Genomic DNA, 22,506 nt, shown 5'->3' on the forward strand with positions numbered 1-22,506 from the left:
GAAATGCAGTCTGCGCTCATTACGACAGACCCATGTACAACAGACTCGGATATAATGGGCCATATTTCAACCTTGTTTGTTCAACCTGTTTTATTAATGCAACAAAGTAAAGTTCACTTTTCACGGACCGCGCTACAATGGGCCATCGGCTACAGTGGACGAAATTAGTAGGAATTTTTTTTGAAAATCGAGCGCATAAAATGTGGTTTTGCTGTTCAACACAGGCTGACAACTGACTTCCGAGAGTCAGCCGACAATCGCGGCACAATACCGTGCACACGAGTGCGAGCCACCGGGGGAGGCAAGGGAGAGGGGGGGCTGTGGCTTATGGCACGGCCGCCGTATCTTGAAAGCGATCTGGAATGTGGACAAAGTGTACTGCCCAGTGCCGGTAGCTTTGTATGCACTCTGCTTTCGTTTATTCCGTGTTGAAGCGAGAGACAGCACGAAGGTCAAATTACTCACAGCTGCTGGCCCGCTTCCTCGCTCCAACGTTTTAATAGGCTTTCCACAGCCATCGAGCATAACAAAACGGCTATCCATACTTTACATAGCTGTCTACTAATTTGCTATTGCAAGCGATGCTTTGCCTTTCCGAAAAAACTGCGACTTTTTTTTTTTATTTTACATGTTCGTCGCTCTTTGCTGTAATGTTCTTAGACATTGTCTCCAATGTTTCGAAAGTGAGGTGTTTAGGATATTACAGACTTCAGATAAAACGGGCGTCTTTTGACAGAATATCAGGGTCTGTTGTCATGGGAGTCGACTGTACTGGTTACGATATGGCTGCCAGGAAATCCTTGGTGCAGGCTGGTAACAAGTACAATCCTCAATGATTTGCCCTGGCTGAGGAAAGAAGAAGAGCAATATGGAGGAGAATTGAGGAGACGTGGAGCGAATGAGAAAATGAGCAAGGAACAGAGAAAAAAAAGGAGAGAAGCCATGGCGGCAGCTGTGCGTGCAGATGTGGCCTAGGTCTCTAGCTGCTTGTCAGTGGCTCGCGCTCCGCATCGAATGTGTGCGTAATGTTGTTCTTCAGCTCTTCAGTTTTTCCATGGAAATAAAGTTGCCAGCTGGTTTTTCCGGATGTGAATGGGGTCACAAAAAATGCAGTCGAATCTCTAATTCAAACTTGAAGGGGCCCAAAAGATTTGTTCGGCTTAAAACAAGTTCGAATTAAAGGAAGCTAATTAAATGGAGGACTTACCTGCAGTGGTGTATGTGCACTGATCTGACACATGAGTGGGAAGTTCCAAAAGATTTATTCACTTGTATTTATGAATTATAGTCAATGTCTGATTTTTCAGACTCTCTAAGGCCACAAAAACGTTTTAAAAATCAGGCGATCCGAAAAAATGAATGCATGCCTTTTACTGCCCCCAAGGGCTCAAATTGCCACAGGCACATCCAAAATAGCTCTAAAGGCCTGCCAGCACACTTATTAGCCGTATTGGTGCTCTTACTATGATAGGAGACTGCGGGTGCACATGCGTATAATTAAAGGAAACATACCACGACTGTTGACAATTGCCCCATGTAACTTTTGGTATGCTTCACCTCTTAACACTACTGTATTGGGGCGAAGCTGGCTCTCAGGAAATGGCATTATAGAACGTCATGCTCTCCACGCTTAGAAGCCTTTGGCGAGGATTACAAAGAAAAAGTTGCTGCAATTAGTAATAGTGGCTAATTGTTCTAATGAAAAAAAAAATGAAACATGGCAACGAACAGCAAGAAGTTTGGTAACGAACGTCAAAGTAGCTAGATCTAGCATTGCTGTGGTGTGGCCATGGCTGCCAGTGGATCTGTTGGTCAGAGGCAGCGCCGTGTGATATGGCGCGCTGCTGAGAGCACTGTCGGGGTGCAGTATGGTCAAATTAATCATCGCTAATGCTTGCATGTTCGAATTACTCGGGCGTTTTTTCCCATTGGAATATATATAGCTTTAGCGGGACCACATTTGGACCACACAAGTTGTATAACTTACCATATAGAGAAGGGATAAATTCTGGGATTTTTGTTCTTTTTATGATTGCAAAAATTGCGAAGTTGCAATATATATATATATATATATATATATATATATATATATATATATATATACTTTTAGTGTTGTGGAAATGGTTGATTTTAACCCCTGAACCCCTCCCCGTTATGTAATGCCTTCGGGCCCTTAAGGTGAAATAAGTTGCACAATGAAAACGGGACGCGATACAGTCGGGTCATTACGGTAATGTGGGCTGGAGGCACCGTTTGGGCATGTGCTGCGCGGTTCAAGCATGTGGGCTGCGTCCGTGTGGCAACACGTGCAGAGTGGGCCAGCAGTTGGTGCCAGCTGCAGCTGCAGCGGCACTCGGTGGCTACCAGCCAGCGCAGCAGCGAGGCTACTCAACAGCCGCGACACCCACTGCCTACGCCCTGCATGGAGGTGCATGGATGCAGCCGGCCCAGTACATAATGCAGGCACCCCACCTAGCCACCACCCCACAGGTGAGCTGATCCTGCCGACCCTGGGTCGGGCAGCACCGCTGGTTGTGGGTCCACTGGGGTACGCACGGCAAGTCAATGTGTTCCGGCTTCTGCAAAGGCTCAAGGGTCGACACTCCTTATTCTAAAGCCCCTACTTTTGGTGAGAAAATGTGCCATGTTAAGGCTGGTCCTGAACAATCTGAGAAACCTTGGATGTTGTCAAATGTAGCCTAGCAAATTAGTAAAAGAGTGTGGCAGGCAGCTTCTGCAAAACGGGAATGAAATAAAACTGAAGACGGTACTAAACTGAAACAATGTGTCCTGGCACTCGGAGGAGCTCCTTGTATCCAGGTGAGAGGCTGATCTCGAGTGCCAGACCTCCTTGAGGGGGAATACTCTATCCAGATCAGTAAGTTGCAGTTGTCATGTTATTCCTAGCCAGGCTGTGAAAATGCAAAACAGGCTGTTTCATAAAAATGTGATTGATTGCAGAGCAGTCGCTTACCAGGTAGTGACCGGCCCAATTTGTCCCCGGGAAGTATGTGCAGGGCAGCACTGTCGTTGGACTCAAGTGTCTGGCAAATTTCATTGTACACTGTGATTTGTTTTGTTGCTTTAACAATGCTCTGAATTTGTGTGCTCCATTTTCCCCCATCTGAAACCTTTGGTATTACAGTCAAACCTTGATAAATATGCGTTGGCAACACCAGACATAGTCAATATTGGCATGTACACCATTTCTACGCACAAACCATAGAGTTTCTCACTATAACACCTAGAGGGTAATCTGGCGCCACCGTCTATGGGAGTTTCTTAAGGGGGCACCGTGCCGTCATGGGAATGACGGTATATGTGTCTGCGAGGCTCGTGTTGGCTGGTGTTGTAAGAGGCTTCGTCTAAAACGTGGATATGGCTACGCAAATAACGCGTTCTCAAAGTAAAATCTTCATAAAATATTTCCGTTCACGCATATTACATCTTTACTCACCCACAATGCATGACCATGCGAAGAAAAGCAAGAACTGACGACCAACTGTTTCAAAGCGAGCGCGAACCTTGTCGTTCGTCCTCCAACTTTAGCGGCCTGCTGATACTTTTTACGTAACATGTAGTCGTACACACAATAACAAGTTCTCATAGTTAAACAAAACATGCTTTCGCGTAATAATAAAGCTAAAACAGCTTTTCACGTGCTGTTCTAGTAGAAAATGAATCATTGTGACAGACGGAACGGTACTTGCCAAGCGCGTCTTCAAGGTGTCCTGTCTCTACGAGAACGATGCCAATCCGAATCCACAATATACCGGCATTCCCATGCATACCACAGCGCAGCAGTGCCAGATTTCCCTCTAGGTAATGTAGTTAGAAACTCTATGGCACAAACTGTGCTGCTGAGTGCAAGGGGAAGGGGGCCATGCAGCTTTTTTTCTTGCCTTCTCGTCAGAATTGGTACAATCCCCATACATTTTAGTAGGAAATAAATACAAATAATGAAGTCGCTAAGATCGGCAAATTACTTCATTATACAGTAAAACCTCGTTAAACCATACCCGTTTAAACAATAGTTTCATTTTAAAAGTAGTTAAGTCAAATCCCTGACTCAGCGGCCATTGAACATAATGTGTTTGGTATCCGCATAAACCGTACCAGCTTCTTGCCTTCGTATCGGTTTACACGTAGTGTTTCCACTTTTCGTCACGCAAACACAGCGGTGCATTGTCTTGTGGGGAGCACGCGCACCCATCTCCCTCGCGCCGTCGCGTCGAGAGCCAGCATAGACAGGGGAGAGGCGCACTATGCCCTCTCCCAATTCTCTCTCGCAACGCGCACGCGCCCTTCCTCCCCGACTTGCGGGCAGGTAGCTGACGGGCAAGGAGGACATTCCCTTCGCCCAGGTAAAAAGGTACAAAACAGCGCCACCGGGGGAGACCCGCACTCTCTGAGGCCGGACCCCTAATATGCCGGACTGGAGTACCTGCCGCAACCCGTGAGTGACCATGTTGCCTGACTATCCTGGGCCACGAGGCCAGCCTATTTATTACTATTACAGAGAGGACGTCCCTCTGCCAGTGTTCTTTATTGCCGGTAGCAATAAACGTTCTTACAGTTGACGCCGCTGGTTGCCTTATTCGTTCGAACCCGACGTAGCCGCGATTCCCGTGCTACGGGTTGGGGAGTAACACAAAGTGACTGCGTGGGGCTAGATCCGGAGCTCACCTTCAGCCCTAGCCGCACGCAGAGTGGAACCCCCACAGTCTCCATCGGGCAGCCCGGCAGAACAAGCCTCAGAGATCAGAACAGCCCTGTGCGTTTGCACGTGAAGCCACATACACATCAACATCATTTCGGCACCATGCCAAAGAGCATTGTGGCGTCGTGCAAACAAGGACTTGCGTCATGCCGAAGCTCAGATAAAAAAAGACGGCGGGTGCTCAGCGTAGAAGAAAAATTAGACATCGTTCGTGCTATCGAATGTGACACGAAGTCAGCACTGGCACGCGACAGGGATCTACTGTTGACTACGGTGTGTGACATTTGGAATTCGAAGAAGTTGCTCGGCAGTGCTTCTGCGATCGCGAAGAGATGTTGGCTACGAGGTTCGACTTTTCACCATCGTTGCCTCTGTTGTTGTCGAAGAGTCGATTAGCGACAGTGATGAGGATGACACGGAAAGCGACAGCATGGGTGATTCAGGCCCGACAGTGGCAGAAGCTGTGCGTTAAGTCAGCCTCATGAATGCAATAGTCGCGACGAGAACAGCACCTCCCAATGAAAGAGGTGCCCCGCGACTTCTCGAGTGCTACCACCCGCGTGCACGGAGAACATGCAACGCCAACGAGAAATCTGCCATGCGAGTGTTTGCCGAGAAGAGGGGGCTGGCCGAAAAGCTGGCTCACAGTTTCAGCAAGTTTGAGGCCGCTGTCGTCGCTGCTAGGCCACTGCAGCATCAAACGAAAATAACCCCTTTGTCTCGCAAAGTGAATAAATACTGATGTCTTTTTCCCCTTTCATCGCACTCTCTCCGAGTTCTGTTTTTGATAGGTAAATGAGCGATCTCATGCTATTTCGGTTAAGCAGTACTACCGTTTAGCACGTACTTTTTCCGAGCTCTGGCCAACTACGGTTTAACGAGGTTTCACTATATCTAAATGTTGTTACCGTACTTACTCGAATCTAGGCCGGCCCCGATTCCAAGCCGACCCCCAAATGTCCGAAGCCAGAAAAAAATTTAAGAAATTTACCTTGAATGTAGGCCGAAGAAAGAAGTGAGGACCACATTCACAAAATGAAAACGGCATTTATTCAATATGAACACGACGAGCTCACTCTACGTCATCATTGCTGCTAGCCTTGTCTCTATAGGGCGAAATGCCATAGTTACTCGATTCTAACGCACCCCCGATTGTAATGCACGCCCGTTTCCCATGACCAAAAAATTGAAAAAATAAAACGGTACCGTATTAACATGTTTGTACGTCGACCTTCTTCTTCTTTTTTTTTGTTCATTTGAAAATTTGAAGTGGGGGGGGGGGGGTGGCTCAACTTACAATCGACACCAAAATATGGCACCAGCAAAAAAGCAAGACCAACGGGAGCTACAACGTAGTTACAATTTATGTTTGCTCTATGGCCCTACCCGTAGCTTTTCGCTATCCCGCGTGTTTGTTCGCTTTTCAGAAGGGTTTTTCAACATTTTTGAGAGTTTTACAGTGCACACACCATTCATTAGGGGGGGGGGGGGTTGATAGTTGATGGAAGTGCCGCTGTTCCATTCGCGGCGGCACCCTCAGAACAGCGGCGCTTGCAGGGAGTATCGGTAGTTCATGGAAGAGCACTCCGCTCGCGGGTTTCTCTTTCCCTGTTGCGCTTAGCTTTCTATATAGTTAGACGAAAGGCATTGGTTTGACGCATTCCACTTGACTGCCGTCTATGTGCTACTTCCATGCTTGCTCAGTTGTCATGAGTGCTCCAGGCCACTAATCATTCGGCACTCGTTGACAGCAGCGTTAGAGGGTTGCCATCCTTTACGCCGAAGAAACAAATCACTGCTCACCGGGCCGCAGGTTTGATGTTTCTGAACAGGTGGTGCGAGAGTTGCGACTGCGGCGAAGTGAAATTTTCACCTGTGACGGCAAGCGAGGAATTTCCCACGTGCCGAAGTCCGGATGGTTTCCGGAGCTGTAGGCTAAGCTTGCGGCGTACATCGCTGAAATGCGTGATCGGTCCCGGCCAGTGAAGTGTGACATGGTCGTGAAACAAGCCCGGATCTATGCCTTTTAAGGACCTCTTCTGCTGCGAGTACGGATGGCTGGCGGCAGAAGACCGCGAACTTACGCCAACCGGGCCTGTCAAAACAGCCTCCCTGACGGCTGCGTGTGGGTTGGTGCATTCGGTGTAGGCTGCTGTTCCACAAGATGTCGTGGTGCGATCGTTTGCCAAATGTGGAATTTTGCTGGACGACGACGCGCTGTGGGACCGTTGCAGGGATGACGATGGCAGCACTAGTGAAGACGAGTAGTCCAGCGACCATGTCAGCTACTAATACATTTTCGTTATCGAATGCGCCCTCGGATATGCTCTCTATTCGCTTTTTTTTTTTTCCCTGTCACATGCGATATGGGAGGGTTGACTTACATTTGAGTCAACTTACAAACGTGTAAATATTGTACAGTACCGCACGCCTTGTGCTTTCATATAGAATACTATTTTCTCTCATTTGGAAAAAACAGATTTATTCCCAATACACTAAAGTTGCGATGAATAAAAAACACAAGTGGAAGCAGAGTACCTTGCTGCCAAGATTTTTCACTGTGCTAGTACGAGTCGCATGGGGCAATAGATATCACTCGTCCTCTCTATCAGACAACTCCTTATCGCTATCATTAGACCAAAGCATTTCATCATCGGTGCCGTCCACTGCATTCAGAATCCCGCACTTTTTAAAGTCCTTGGGGACCATGGCAGACGGGATCGTGCACCATGCATCTTTTACCCATCCAGCAAAGTCATGCCACGAGGCACGCTTCATTTTATTGGTGGGCATGAATTTGTGGCAGCCACTGACAAGCCATTCAGTGTAGACCGCCCAAATTCTTTCACTGGCCTGTTCAAACAAACATCGAGAGGCTGAAGGTGCGATGTCATGCCGCCGGGTATCACGACAAGGTCGGTGTTGCATGCAGCCAGCTTGTCCTTGATGCGCTGATCAAGTTGGCACCTCAACGCATTGAGCACAAGCATCCCACACAGACCCAAACTGCCGCCGGGTCTCTTCCGCCAAACGTTATCATCCAGTCAGCAACCAAGTCTGTGGTGATTTAAACCTTTTTCATTTGCGTGCACAACCACGCCACTCGGAAACACAGTTCCTTTCGGGAGCATCTTCCCTCTGAAGATAAGATACGAGGGCAGCTTGTGTCTATCTGCAGTGCAGCAAAGCATTGTGGTGACTCTAGTTTTTTCCTGGCTGGAAAACAAAATGCGCACTTGCTTCGCCCCCTTCTTTTCAACAGTTGCGGTGGCAGGCATTTCAATGTAGATCGGCGTCTGATCAGCATTTCCAATCTGTTTGAAGTGGTAGCTGTTTGTATGGTGCAACTTCGAAACGTACGAAAACTGTGCAATTTCTCTTCATATTCTTCGGGCAAATTTAGCATATCCCTGTCCACCTGTTTTGTTTGCCAACCTATTGAGTGTGTTCTTTGGCTGAAGGGGGAGGGGACACAAGTCTAAAAATGACTGGCAAGGAAGTGGCAAAAATGAAAGAGGATCTCAAAGCTGATGTCGCAAAGTTGAGAGAAGAAACCAAAGCTGAAATCAAGCTATTTCGTGAGATGATAGAGTGGGAAATGCAAAATGAAATTCGAGAACTAAAGAGTGAAAAGCAAGGGCTTAGTTAAAAGCCTCGAGTTTGCACATGACTCTATTGAAGAGCTTGAGGGGAAACTAAACGTGGAAATCGTAAAAGCAACAACCTTGCTGCTGAAAATGAAATGCTCCGATCAATGCGCACCAGTCTGGAAAGAAAGATGCTCGATTTGGACAAGCGACTTGTTCTGTCTGAACAATACTCAAGAAGGGCCAACCTAGAAACACAAGGAGTCGTCAAGTGTCAGCGAATTTGTGGTTGACATTGTCTCAAAGATAGGAAATGCAATCAGTGAGTCAATTCAAAAATGTGACATTGGATACTGTCCTCGGGCACCAACACGAAAGGCAGATAAGTCTAATAGTATAGTTCAGTTCCGGTCTCGAGCCAAACGTGATACTGTGCTGCAGAAAGCCAAGAAGATGAAGCTGAAAAACGCTGACATTGGACTGGAAAATTCTGATCCTGTATATGTAAATGAGCACCTCTGCCAGGCACGAAAGAAACAGCTTGCTTTCACTGTTGAAAAAAAAGTATGAGCATCACTGGAAGTCTGTGTGGTCACAGAATAGAAAGATTTTCATGAGGCAATCCGATGGCTCGGTGGTTGTGTCGATAACCAGTGAGAGAGACCTTATTAGGCTATTCTCGCTGAAAAGCAGTCGTGCAGAGCCAGTAATAGGCGATAATCACAGCTCACCTGACAATTGAAATCTGTCGTCGTTTTGCTCTGTGATCACAAAACTAAACCTATCACGAATTAGTCCTACCGCAACAGGTGAAGCTAATAGACCCAAACTGTGAAACCGCTTTGCACCTTGGCCCCCGCTCTGTAGGTAACAAGCAAGACGAAATTGTTCTGCTTTTGAAACAATTCTCTTTCGAATTTACGGTTTTTATGCTCACTTAAACGTGGTGTCAATCTGATAGCAAGATGCTACAGCTGCTTGGTTACGAAATGTTTTTCCTTAATAGATCAAATAAACGCGGTGGCAGTGTCGCTATCTATCTAGCGTGCAAAAGGGACCACATTCTGCCTAATCTTTGTTACGTTACCGATGATTATGAAATTCTAACATTACAAAATCGAAATGAAATCATTTCAGTGGTATACCGCCCCCCAAATGGTAACATGAAAAATTTTACGGATTATTTCGACCTCATTCTAGAATATTAGTCACTAAACAAATGTTCGTTTTTGTGTAGCTGTGATTTTAATATTACTATTCTAGACCATGACGCTACTATACATGATTTCAAATGAAGATTCTCTTCTGTGTTTTTCTCAGCTTAATAGAAACAGCAACACGTGTCACATGCACTACTGTGCATCGGCACTAGATCTAATAATTACGAACATTGAAACGAGTGTGCTCTCTTCTGGTACAATCGCTTCTGATGTGAGTTTTCGCTGTCCGGTGTTGGTCGTCTTCGGACATGAGCATGCCAAGCGAAACAGTGTGAAAGAGTCTATTACTGTGCAGCGCATAACTGATGCCTCTTTGGAAGCCTTTAAGCACGGCCTTGGGAACAAATGCGGCATTATGGTGGACTTGGCGTGTCTTTGCAGTCGGCGTTTCCGGGCTCATTGAATAAACACAGAAAATGGGAAGACAGGCGGTAGACTAGGTTACACCAGTGCCTGGTTACACGTACAACATGGAGGTATGCACATGGAGGAAGCTGCGGCATCTAGGCTAAAGGCGTGTACGAGGCGGCCATTTTTCGAATGCCGATGGCGATATAGTAACGCAGATTTAGGATCGTTCTTTATTCCAACGTGCATGCAATTTTTGGACCCGTTTTATACAAAAAAAGGTGCGTGTTAGATTCAAGTAAATACGGTATAGTTTGACATAGCATGAATAAGCGCACAAGTTTGTCACGTTGGCAAGAACAACAGCGTCTATAGTTCAACCGGTGGTTTGATGCAATGACGCAGCCAATGTAACCGGACATGGCCAACATGCTCCGATGCGCCCAGCGTCGAGTGACGTTCGCCCACACACCGATAATGTCAGGCTGTAAACGTGCCTTATCTTCCTTATCACTATCATCTCGTCATTGCAGCACACGCAAAAAGCATCTCCCGTTGTCCCCTCCAATGACGAATGTTTTTCTCATCGATGCTAAAGTCCTGCCCGGCTTGAACGTTTGATGATCACTCTGCAGCTAGCAGAATTTTTTGTTTAAAAGCCACATATTACTGGCATCGCATGTTTGGTGCCATTGCAGTAATGCCATGTCACACTCCAATATGACACAAGTCAAAATGGCGATGTTGCTCATGTACTTTAGTTGGCTACTCGTGCAGCTAGTAGTGGCTGCGGTAGTGACTTTTCTAGATGGCACTAGCTATGCACCATATTTATCATCTTCAGTTAGGAACTGGTGCATTTAAAAAAAATTCTCTGATCTAAGGCGCCCCTAGAATTTGGTATATGATTATTTGAAAAAAAATTGTCAGTCTAGGTTCGAATAAATACGGTATATTGAAATTTCGAATTATTGGGCAATAGAAAAAGAAATTTATTTCAAATAACTGGACAAATTTGTTTTGTTGAATTTAACAGCCAGTGACCAACGATGAGGTTTTGTGCCATGGTTTCACATTGGTGGTACAAAGCGAAGCCTACAAAGCTTTCGCTTGCACTCCACCACTGCAGCCGATGGTGTCACCTGTGGTGTGATGGCGCCGTCGTGGGATGATGCGGAGCAGACGCGTGCACTAGGAGAGGAGAGGACGCGCGCAGGTGTGGGGGGGAACACACAAGGCCACTGCCCTTCACCCTTGCATGCTTTCCCTCGACCCCCAGCTTACAGCACGCAGGGTGTGGTAGGATCGTATCGTTCTGGGACTTTATACGGGAAGTGAATGCCAGGGGGTCTTGTATTTAGTACCAACACCACTGCTCCTGCTTATCACTGTTATTGCCTCACGAGGCCATAACAAGATGCACATTAACGAAACACAAGAACACCAAGTAAGGCGCTGACGCAATGCCCGCTCGGAACGCAGAACTTTACGCAACATAGAATGTGGATACGAATGCATGATACGCTCTGCCAACACTGCATGCACTCCAGTTATGACCTCTGAAATCAGTGAAGCAAAAAATGAGTTTTTGGTGGAAGCTGAGGGGTGCACCACAATGCTATAGTTTTTTAGGACTTGTGGGGGATTGTAGTAGCTCCGAAGCAACGCTAGGCTGTGCTTCATTCTGAAAAGTGGGATTTTTCAAACCTTCAGCCGCTGCTGTACATGTTACCGCTTCCATAGATGTATGGTGGTGACCATCAAAGGGTTTAAAGAACATGCTAGTGAAGAGGCGTGGCATCAGGTCATGATTTGAGCATTCGACAAGTGGAATGCAGTAGAATCTCAATGATATGGCTCTCTTGGGACGGTGAAAAAATTTGTCGGCCAGAAAGGAAAAGAAATGGGAAGCAACTGGACTTGTTCAAGATTTCCAATTGTATAAATTCTTTTTCTCAATCCTAAGACCTTCCTTTACCTCATCACAAAATGTATAATATGCAGCAGAATTTGAGAAAATTGCACTTAGTGTGTGCTCTTTGAAATCGGAAAGAAAATAGTGCTTCTGCAGGTGCTATCATACCGATCATTGTGCAAGCACGACTTTTCGTTGGCGCAGCACCGCTGTCTGGTATCGCCATAAACATGAGAGATCAGTGATTAAGATAGTTGCAGTGCTGTATTTCTCCATGTAGAAATGGAAGCAATGAAAGCGAGCGCGGAGAGGGGAAACTACCATCGTAATTCATTACTGCAGTCATGCGGGGCGTCTGACACACTCCTATTGGCTGCCGCGAATTCGAATCACTGGAGTGCTTGTTTCGCGCACATTTTGGCAGCAGCAAGCAGCGCACTTCTCGTGTTCCGAGGCCAACATTTCAAGATATGCCTGGTTGGTTATGTTGAATTTCTCTCATTGCCGCATCCTAGCTTTGGCCTGATGGTGATAAGGACATCATTTGTTCAAGATAAGCGAATGTATTTACTTTCCTCTGTGGCAGTGAATCTGCTTCATATTGTGCAGTCTGACAGCTGAAAAGGTCGAAAAGTTTCAAATGTTCATCGGGTGCAAAAAACAATGGAAGGCATGGAATACAGAAATAATGCTTCCCATGGGAGTGAATGCCATCATCTTGCTGACATGCCAAGACTGCGTCGCATGTGATGGCCGGCTCCTGATAAAGGTGCAAGGCGCTTTAAAATGGCCAACAAGTTGGGTCGTACTGCATAGAACAAAAGTTGTTTTTACAGCGGGGCTGTATACCTCTACCGTCCAAGGAAATTTTCGTGTTGTTGGCGTGGTAAGCAAAGAACTCCCCATATGTGGGCCGATCCCGAAGATAGTGCAATGCCGGGCCGACCCACGACAGAGGTGAAGCAGGAGTTAAGCACTCCCCATACGTGGGCTGATCCCGAAGATAGTGCAATGCCAGGCCGACCTGCGACAGAGGTGAAGCAGTTGTTAAGCACTCCCCATACATGGGCCGGTCCCGAAGATAGTACCATGCCAGGCCGACCCGCGGCAGAGGTGAAGCAGTTTTAAGCACTCCCGATATGTGGGCCGATCCCGAGTACAATGCCGGGCCAACCTCCGGTGGAGGTGAAGCAGTCGTTAAGCAATCCCCATACGTGGGTTGATCCCGAAGATAGTGCAATGCCAGGCTGACCCGTGGCGGAGGTGAAGCAGGCGTTAAGCATTCCCATGCGTAGGCCGATCCCAAAGGCAGTGTAATGCCGGGCCGACCCACAGCGGAGGTACCGTATTTACACGATTGTAAGTCGACTCGAATGTAAGTCGACCCCCCCATATCGCGTGACCGAAAAAAAAAAAAAAGAGTGCATACCCGAGGGCGCATTCGATAACGAAAATTTATTAGTAGCTGACATGGTCACTGGACTACTCGTCTTCACTAGTGCTGCCATCGTCATCGTTGCTGCGGTCCCACAGCACGTCGTGGTCCAGCGAAATTTCAAATTTGGCAAACATCTTGCAGAACAGCAGCCCACGCCAAATGCACCTAACCACACGCAGCCGTCAGGGAGGCTCTTTTGACAGGTCCGGTTAGCGTAATTTCGCAGTCTTCTGCCGCCAGCCACTCGTTGTACTCACGGCGGAGCAGAACCTTAAAATTAAGGCGAAGGTCCGGGCTTGTTTCATGACCACGTCGCACTTCACTGGCAGGGACCGATCACGCATTTCAGCGACGTACGCCGCGAGCTTAGCATACAGCTCCGGAAAGCGTCCAGACTTCGGCACGTAGGAAATTTCTCACTTGCCGTCACAGGTGAAAATTTCGCTTCGCTGCAGTCGCCACTCTCGCACCACCCGTTTAGAAACATCGAAATTGCGGCCCGCTGCGCAGCGATTTGTTTCTTCGGCGTAAAGGATGGCAGCCCTCTTGAACGCTGCTGTGAACGAGTCCCGAACGATTAGTGGGCCTGGAGCACTCATGACTACTGGGGAAGCATAGAAGTAGCACGTAGCCGGCAGTCAAGTGGAACGCGTCTAGCCTTTTAACAGAAAAGAGGAACCCGCAAGCGCTGTCTGCTCTTCCATGAACTACCGATGCTCCCCGCAAGCGCCGCCGTTCTGAGGGTGCCGCCGCAAATGGGAACAGCGGCGCTTCCATCAACTATCGACACCCCCTCACCCATCATTGTTGCATGCACTGTAAAACTCTCAAAAATGTTGAAAAACCCTTCCGAAAAGCGAACAAACACGCGGGATAGCGAAAAGATACGGGTAGGGCCATAGAGGAACCATAAAATTGTAACTACATTGTAGCTCCCGTTGGTATCGTTTTTTTTTTTGGCGGCGCCATGTTTTGGTTTCGATTGTAAGTCGACCCCCCAACTTCAGACTTTCAAATTTTAAAAAAGGGGTCGACTTACAATCGTGTAAATACGGTACAGTTCGCCATTAAGGGGCCCACATACATAACTTCGCTGGTCATCCTTCACAGAGTGGAAGGGCACTAAGTTTTTTTTTAAGGGGGTGGGTACACAACAGGTGACATAGCTCACCGTGCCAACAGGAATGCAACTGACATATCAGTGCTGCCACTCTGCTGGTCTGGCAACAGCCAGGGTCTGGCGCTATTGGCGCGCCGAGGCCTCTTCACCTGCTGCGCCAGGGAACGTGCAGTGGCTCAACTGTTCATATCGTTTGCTGCAGCATGAAAAGTGATTTGCACCATTAGAAATTTAGCCCATTGTAAGTGTTTTAAGCACAAGTTGGAATTGGTTGGTGCAGGACATAGGTAATTGGAGGCCACAGGGAGAGGCCATCCTGCAGTGGACATAAATGGGCTGATGATGATGAAGCTATTAGACTTAGGCCAGGACTTTTAAAATGTTTGTATCATCCTAAATTTAGTATCGGCAGTAATTGTACCACCAAGGTTATACTGTAAGATATGTGGACAATGTAAGTGGACACTAGGTAGAGCTTGTTCAGCAGGTCTCGCCGTGCAGGTTTATTACACTGGTGCCAGACATGGTGCATGAGGATTCAAGAAGGCCACCGCGAAGCAGCGCTCACTCGTTTGCTAAACTTTGCTTGACACTTCATTATTACCTGTCGGTGTTTTACCGACCAGTCCTGACTTGTTTCTGCCATAAAACTAGGAGTAATACAGCTACTTTAAAAAAATAATAATAATAATAATAATACCAGGCGAAGACCCAAAGCTTTTTCTTACCTAGCCCGAAGCTAATGTGCAGTAGAATAGACTGTGCACCCAACTCTATTATGCATCCAACTATATAACAAGTAAAAAGCTGCATGTTTTCGATTCTCAGAATCGGAAGAAAAGATGCAAACTTCAGTATGTACAGTCAACTACAAAAGTTTATGGACTACAGGATCTCAGGAAAACGTTCAATTTTCGTGCAGTCTGTAACAGTACTAAGTAAAACCAAACATCACAATGTTGTTCACATACACTAGTAGAGGTGTTAAATGAGGATACTAGTCTGCGTTGTGAGGCTGCACAGGTATTCAGCATTTTGGCAGATCAAGTGTTCCGTAACATGCTATGGTTGACTGTACCTCAATGTGACAAGCTTTGTCAGTTGCTCTTTCGGACAGCTCGTTAACACTGTTTGTGGACTACAGCTTGTCATCGTGCACATTATTTATTGCGTTTGATATTGGGAACGATAAGGTGGCTACACATCTACAAGCCATTCCATTTTTTTACGCACATAAGGCCTAACACACATGTAGTGGCACTTTAATCCTAGCTTATCATGTAGATTAACTTATGAGCGCTTATAGTAAAAGCAGTGTCCATGCATTGTTCTAGACGGCATGTAAGAAAACTCCATATACCGCATTTACACGATTGTAAGTCTACTCAAATGTAAATCGACCCCCCCATATCGCGTGACAGGAAAAAAAGAACATTCGATAACGAAAATTTATTAGTAGCTGACATGGTCACTGGACTACTCGTCTTCAATAGTGCTGCCATCGTCATCGTTGCTGCGGTCTTACAGCGCGTCGTGGTCCAGCGAAATTTCACATTTGGCAAACGACCGCACCAGGACATCTTGAACAGCAGCCAACACCGAATGCACCCAACCACACGCAGCCATCAGGGAGGCTCTTTTGACAGGTCTGGTTGGCGTAATTTCGCGGTCTTCTGCCGCCAGCCACTCGTACTCACGGCGGAGCAGGGCCTTAAAATTAAGGCGAAGGTCTGGGCTTGTTTCATGACCATGTCACACTTCATTGGCAGGGACCAATCACGCATTTCAGCGACGTATGCTGCAAGCTTAGCCTACAGCTCCGGAAACCGTCCGGAATTCGGCACGTGGGAAATTTTTCACTTGCCGTCAGAGGTGAAAATTTCGGTTTACTGCAGTCGCCTCTTGCACCACCCACTCAGAAACATCGAAATTGCGGCCCGTTGCACAGTGATTTGTTTATTCGGCGTAAAGGATGGCAGCCCTCTTGAACGCTGCTGTGAACGAGCGCCGAACAATTAGTGGGCCTGGAGCACTCATGACGACTGGGGAAGCATAGAAGTAGCACGTTGCCGGCAGTCAAGTGGAATGCGTTAAACCAATGCTACAGTGGCTAGAATAGGGCATTCTAGCCACTGTACCAATGCCAATGCCTTTCAACAGAGAACGAGAAACCCGCGAGCGGTGTCTGCTCTTCCATGAACTACCAATACTCCTCGCAGGCACCGCCGTTCTGAGGGTGCCGCCGCAAATTGGACCAGCGGCGCTTCCATCAACTATCGACACCCCCCATGAGTGTTGCATGCACTGTAAAACCCTCAAAAATGTTGAAAAACCCTTCCGAAAAGCAAACAAACACGCGGGATAGTGAAAAGATACGGGTAGGGCCATAAAGCAAACATAAAATTGTAACTACGTTGTAGCTCCCGTTGGTCTCGCTTTTTTGGCGGGGCCATGTTTTGGTTTTGATTGTAAGCCGACCCCCCAACTTCAGACTTACAAATTTTTAAAAAGTGGTCTACTTACAATCATGCAAATACGGTAGTTTTCTACAATAATTACTAGAGGAGACTCTGGCACTAATGGCTACTAGAGCTACCAGCATGCCGCTTCAGCCAGAATGGGAATGATGGTTAGTGCAGTGAACTTTCGTTAATTTGGCTCTGCTCAATTCAGTTTTTCAGTTAATCGATCCTGACCGATGTTCCCAGCTGGTGCACTTTCCTTAGTTCAATCTTCACATGAAGCCATGAAGCCTTTTTTGCACCCAAAAGGTGCAGTCTTCGCACACATTGTAGATTAACGCAAAGATAGGGCTCGCGGACCGCGTATGCGCTTAGCCTCACTGCCACAGCCGGGCTAGAGGAGATGTGCACTCGTCGTGCCATGGTGACGGGAGGTTCTTGCTGCTCCGCTTGGAGTGGCTGCCCACTGATTTGAAAGGTGCACTTGTAAGCAGCCACATGTAATTCCATCTTTGTAAGTTTTTAAAGTTTTTTTTGCATTCATCTGTGGATAACACAAAGAACGTGTTGTGATGCAGGACTTGGCAAGGATGAAATGGTCGCAGGGCTCCTTGAACAATGTCCTACGGGCAAGCCAGTACATTGGGACGCTTGCTGCATTTCAATTTGGCCACCTCAACAGGTGGAATCGATTATGCATATGCATATTATGCATATTCTCAGAATCTTATTGCCCTCTGCATTTAGAAAAGCATAAACTGCTTTGAAATTTAGGCCAAATGAAGGCAGGTACAGCCTAGTAAACAAAGATAGTCTTGAATCACAAGCACGAAGATTGGACTAATCGGTGTACTGCTCACTATGGTGACTGAGTGATCGCAGCGCCACAGTTCCTTGCAGGAAGCTCTATGACAAACTTGCACTGTCACCATTTTGTGATAACAATGGTGACGATGCAGAGGGTTATGGTAGGCTGTCGCCACATCACAAACGCTGTTTCTGTTTTGTGTCCACTTGTAACATGTAGGAAATTCTGTCTCATTTTCTTGGAAAACACAAGGGGCACTTTAGAGTCGTGTAAGTACAGTAAATGCGCGTGGCCAAATTATTGTTTACTAGTTTATTGATTCGTGTCTGCACAGCATTGCGATGCCCATAACCTCGGGGGATGACCCTCTGTCCTTGAGAATTTCTCCACCAGTACCAAAATTGCCGTTTCGTGAACTATCGTGAAGTAATTGTTTTGCATGTCTTGCCCAGATGCTTCAGTCATCACTGGAGCCCTTGGCACATGCCTACAGCCCCATGTTGCCTCAGCTGACAGCGCAGATGAATCAGCTCTCCATCCCTGGGGCCTCGGTGAGTTCTTCTTGTCCATCGTTCTCCTTGTAGGTTTTTCTTTATTTCTTTTTTTGTCTCATGGTGGGTTTCGAGTTTGTTACACCCAAGTAGGCAAAGCTGAAATTGTAGGTCAGGTCCATTCCACAGGGTGTCTGCTCGGCCAGTGCCAAGCCCGGTAGACCTTGCCATGAACGTCTTGAGGGGCACGTCATGCCCAGGCTAATGCCCAACATTCCAGTGGTGGGACTCCTGCGCCAGTTGCATCATTTCAATAAAAATGCAAATTCCTGTGCCAAACTGCGCCAAACCTGGAAAATTGACCGAAATTGCGCCACGCTGCACCGGAACGGCTTTGGCATGTGTGCTCCGGCAGGGGCCAAGGTGGCTGTGTATTAGTGTGGTTGAGTGGGCAGAGCAGCGCAGGGCTTCCTAGGTGAGGTGCAAAGTAGGCTGAGGGGGCTTGCAAGTGAACATGCGTAGTTGTAGCAGACAAAGTAAGGATAGTAGTTTTGTCGGTCGAATAAACTTGTAATCATTCGCTTACTAACTAAATTAACAAGCTTGGTGTCACGTGCACATAAGCATACGTGAACACATCTCACTCGACCGTCACGCGCACTAGCTGTCAAAACGCTGGAGTGAGGAAGTGTGGCAGCAGCAGCCGTCGAATCAACTTTCGTGCTGCCTCTCACTTCAACGCGAACTAGTTCTAAACACTCGGCGCATGGCCTCTTTCCCCGTTGCAGATCGCTTTCAAGATAGGGCCGTGTAGCTGTGCCATACGCAGCAGTCGCCGGAGTAGAACCCCCCCCGTGGGGAGAAAGTGTGGCGAGCAATCGCAAAGCCAGTGAGATGTGGAGCAGAGCACACAAAGACAGGTAGCAACATAGCAAGTAAACATCCGTGACAGATGATGCACTGTTGGAGGAGACCATCGCGCCATTGCACGCAGCAGTTGCTCACATCCCCCCCCCCCCATTTGCTTGCTGAAGGAGCGTGCTCTTTGTACATTTGCCCCCAAGGTGTGGGAAACTCGAAAGCTCCAAATCACAAGTGAATCATTCTTTGATGACACTGCTGTCGCTGTTGCCAAGGGCACCAAAAGAACACTGGAATTCACAATCGAAGCGACAGAGATGGCACCGGTAGGTTAGACGGCGCAAGAACTGCACTCACTCAAAGTTCGGGTTGTTCCAGCGCTTGCTCGCCACTGATACAGTTCGTTTTAGATTTGATTTGAAGTAGCGTTATGGTGAATTAGGTGTCAATAATCACAGTTTATGATGTGTGCAGCCCAAATATGCAGTTTTCTACAAATAGAGTTTCTTGTGATTTTTTTGCTTTCAAAGGTTGTGGCCTCCCTAAGAAACACAATCAGTGCTATCGCATAGCAACCTGCCATCACTTTCCACTTAGGTACCAAGACTGACTGCAGTCCACACGAGTTCCGAACTCACCTTTTCAAGGTGAACAGAGTGAATTTTGGGTTTAAGTAATATTGGCACAGGCCTTGCTAATGCTTCCACAGTGTCGATTGCTTCAGTAGTTACACCTGCTCATGCCAGTGTTGCATGATTGCTAGACTACCGTATTTACACGATTGTAAGTCGACTCAAATGTAAGTCGACCTCCCACCCCACCCCATATTGCGTGACAGGGAAAAAAGAGAGAGAGAGCATACTGGAGAGCGCATTCGATAATGCAAATTTATTGGTAGCTGACATGGTCACTGAACTACTGGTCTTCACTAGTGCTGCCATCATCATCGCTGTAACGGTTCCACAGCGCGTCGTCGTCCAATGAAATTCCACATTTGGCAAACAACCGCACCATGACATCTTGTGGAACTTACCCACGCCGAATGCACCCAACCACACGCAGCCGTCAGGGTGGCTCTTTTGACAGGTCCAGTTGGCGTAAGTTCGCGGTCTTCTGCCGCCAGCCACTTGTTGTACTCACGGCGGAGCAGGTCCTTAAAAGGCGAAGATCCGGGCTTGTTTCATGATCATGTCGCACTTCACTGACAGGGACCGATCATGCATTTCAGCAACGTACGCCACAAGCTTGGCCTACAGCGCCGGAAAGCGTCCAGACTTCGGCACGTGGGAAATTCCTCGCTTGCCGTCACAGGTGAAAATTTCACTTCGCCGCAGTCGCCACTCTCGCACCACCTGTTCAGAAACATCAAACTTGCGGCCCGGTGAGCAGTGATTTGTTTCTTCGGCGTAAAGGATGGCAACCCTCTAATGCTGCTGTCAACGAGTGCCGAATGATTAGTGGGCCTGGAGCACTCATGACAACTGAGCAAGCATGGAAGTAGCACATAGCCGGCACTGAAGTGGAATGCCTCAAACCAATGCCTTTCGTCTAACTATATAGAAAGCTAAGCGCAACAGGGAAAGAGAAACCCACGAGCGGAGTGCTCTTCCATGAACTACCGATACTCCCTGCAAGCGCCGCTGTTCTGAGGGTGCCGCCGTGAATGGAACAGCGGCACTTCCATCAACTATCGACCCCCCCCCCCCCCCCCCCATGAGTGGTGTGTGCACTGTAAAACTCTAAAAAATGTTGAAAAACCCTTCTGAAAAGCGAACAAACACGTGGGATAGCGAAAAGCTACGCGTAGGGCCATAGAGCAAACATAAATTGTAACTACGTTGTAGCTCCCGTTGGTCTTGCTTTTTTGCTGGTGCCATGTTTTGGTTTCGATTGTAAGTTGAGCCCCCCCCCCCCCCCCTCCCTTCCCCACTTCAAGTTTTCATATGAAAAAAAAAAAAAAAGGTCGACGTACAATCATGGAAATACGGTAACTCCTCACTGGCATAGCTGTTAAAAGCGTGCCGTCAGACATTGCCAGACATTCAGTATAAAACGGCTAGAATGTGGAGCCTGATATTAGGCGGTGCATTGCTTTGAACTGTATGCCCCTGAAATTTCCACCTTTGCGAGTGGGAATGAGTGAGACTGAAAGTCTTTCATTTACGCCTCATTTGCTAGAAGTTCCGAAGTGTCGTGTTTGGTGAAGTGTGCCCTCTTGTGCAGTACATGGCAGCGGCGGCAGCGGCGGGTGCACATCCGTATGGAAGCCCAGCGCCCACCTTGTACCAGCAGGCACCGCAGCTGGTGCAACAGATTCCCCTCTCTGAGGTGAGACTCATGATTTGACTTGCGAGCGGCTCACATTTGCTCACAGGTGGACGCTGTGCCGATCTGCTTCTCGACACCACTCTGTTCACGCTTGCAACAACTTGGTGCTTTCACTAAAGGTTAAGTGCAAGAGAACATGTAGGGCAACAGAAGAGAACGAAGGCACAGCACTGCTAACTGAATTTTTATTGCACATGGTTAACAAACGTACACACACACATATATATATGTGTATATACCATATTTACTCTCATAATGATCGCACTTGCGTAATGATTATTTCCCGTATAATGATCGCACCCCAAACTTGTCGCAGCGATATGCCGTATGCCAAGCCTGGCTAATATTGATCGCGCTTACCATCTGTTGAATGCTACGCGAACGACTCTTCAAGACAAACCAAGCGGTCTGCACGTACCAGACATTCTTAAGTAGATGCCTCGTTTCATTAATTTCCTCTCTTTCCGTACTTCCATGACTTAAAAAGAGCTGCAACCAAACTTGCCTTTATTATGTGTAGGCTTTATAATGGTTGTGGTCAACATTAACGAAAAAAGGCGCCTTTCGTTTCTTCTCATCTGCACTCGTGGGCGCGCAACAAATCGCAAGCTGCAACGATAGTAGCCACGTTTACACTGATACGTTAAAAGTGCACCCTATTCATTTGCCGACGTTGTAACACAGCTAAGATATTCACCCACCCTTAGCGAAAACGTGCTGTCTTGGGATAGTAGTGAAGACAGATGCTGCAGTTTCCGCAGCATGCCGGCCATGCGTTTCTATATCACTGGCAGCTAAGCGCGCCCATCTGTTTCTGTCTCCTCAAAGTGGACCTGGCTACATTATTGCCGCAAACTTGCCAATAATAACTATATTATTCATTACTGATACGGAAGAAACTGTTTCAATGCATGTAATGTACTTACGAGAAGAAAAAAAAATTGCGTTTGGCAGGTTCGGCTTGCTCTGCCGGCCGCCATTTTTGTTTTGGTGTCCCCAGCAAGTGCGGGACGAAAAATTTTTTTCTTTTCACGGGAAATTTAACCCTTTTAATGATCGCGCCCCTGATTTTGCATCAATTCTTCTGAAAAAAAGTGCGATCATTATGCGAGTAAATATGGTGTATATATATATACACACACACACATATATATATATATATATATATATATATATATATATATATATATATATATATATATATCAGG

The 22,506-nt window shown here is 47.2% G+C and overlaps 1 protein-coding gene across 2 annotated transcripts in view; it reads left to right on the top strand.

Moving 5' to 3' along the window:
• shep (alan shepard) overlaps positions 1-22,506 on the top strand; it is a 208,501-nt gene that overhangs the window by 137,971 nt on the left and 48,024 nt on the right. For both annotated transcript variants that reach the window (XM_065437156.2, XM_065437155.2), the window contains exons 7-9: positions 2,313-2,490; positions 18,071-18,169; positions 21,194-21,298. In XM_065437156.2, coding sequence (XP_065293228.1) covers positions 2,313-2,490; positions 18,071-18,169; positions 21,194-21,298 — 382 coding nt within the window. The remainder of the gene's footprint in view (positions 1-2,312; positions 2,491-18,070; positions 18,170-21,193; positions 21,299-22,506) is intronic.

The sequence above is a fragment of the Dermacentor albipictus genome, chromosome 1 (genome assembly GCF_038994185.2).
Source record: "Dermacentor albipictus isolate Rhodes 1998 colony chromosome 1, USDA_Dalb.pri_finalv2, whole genome shotgun sequence".
NCBI lineage: Eukaryota > Metazoa > Arthropoda > Arachnida > Ixodida > Ixodidae > Dermacentor > Dermacentor albipictus.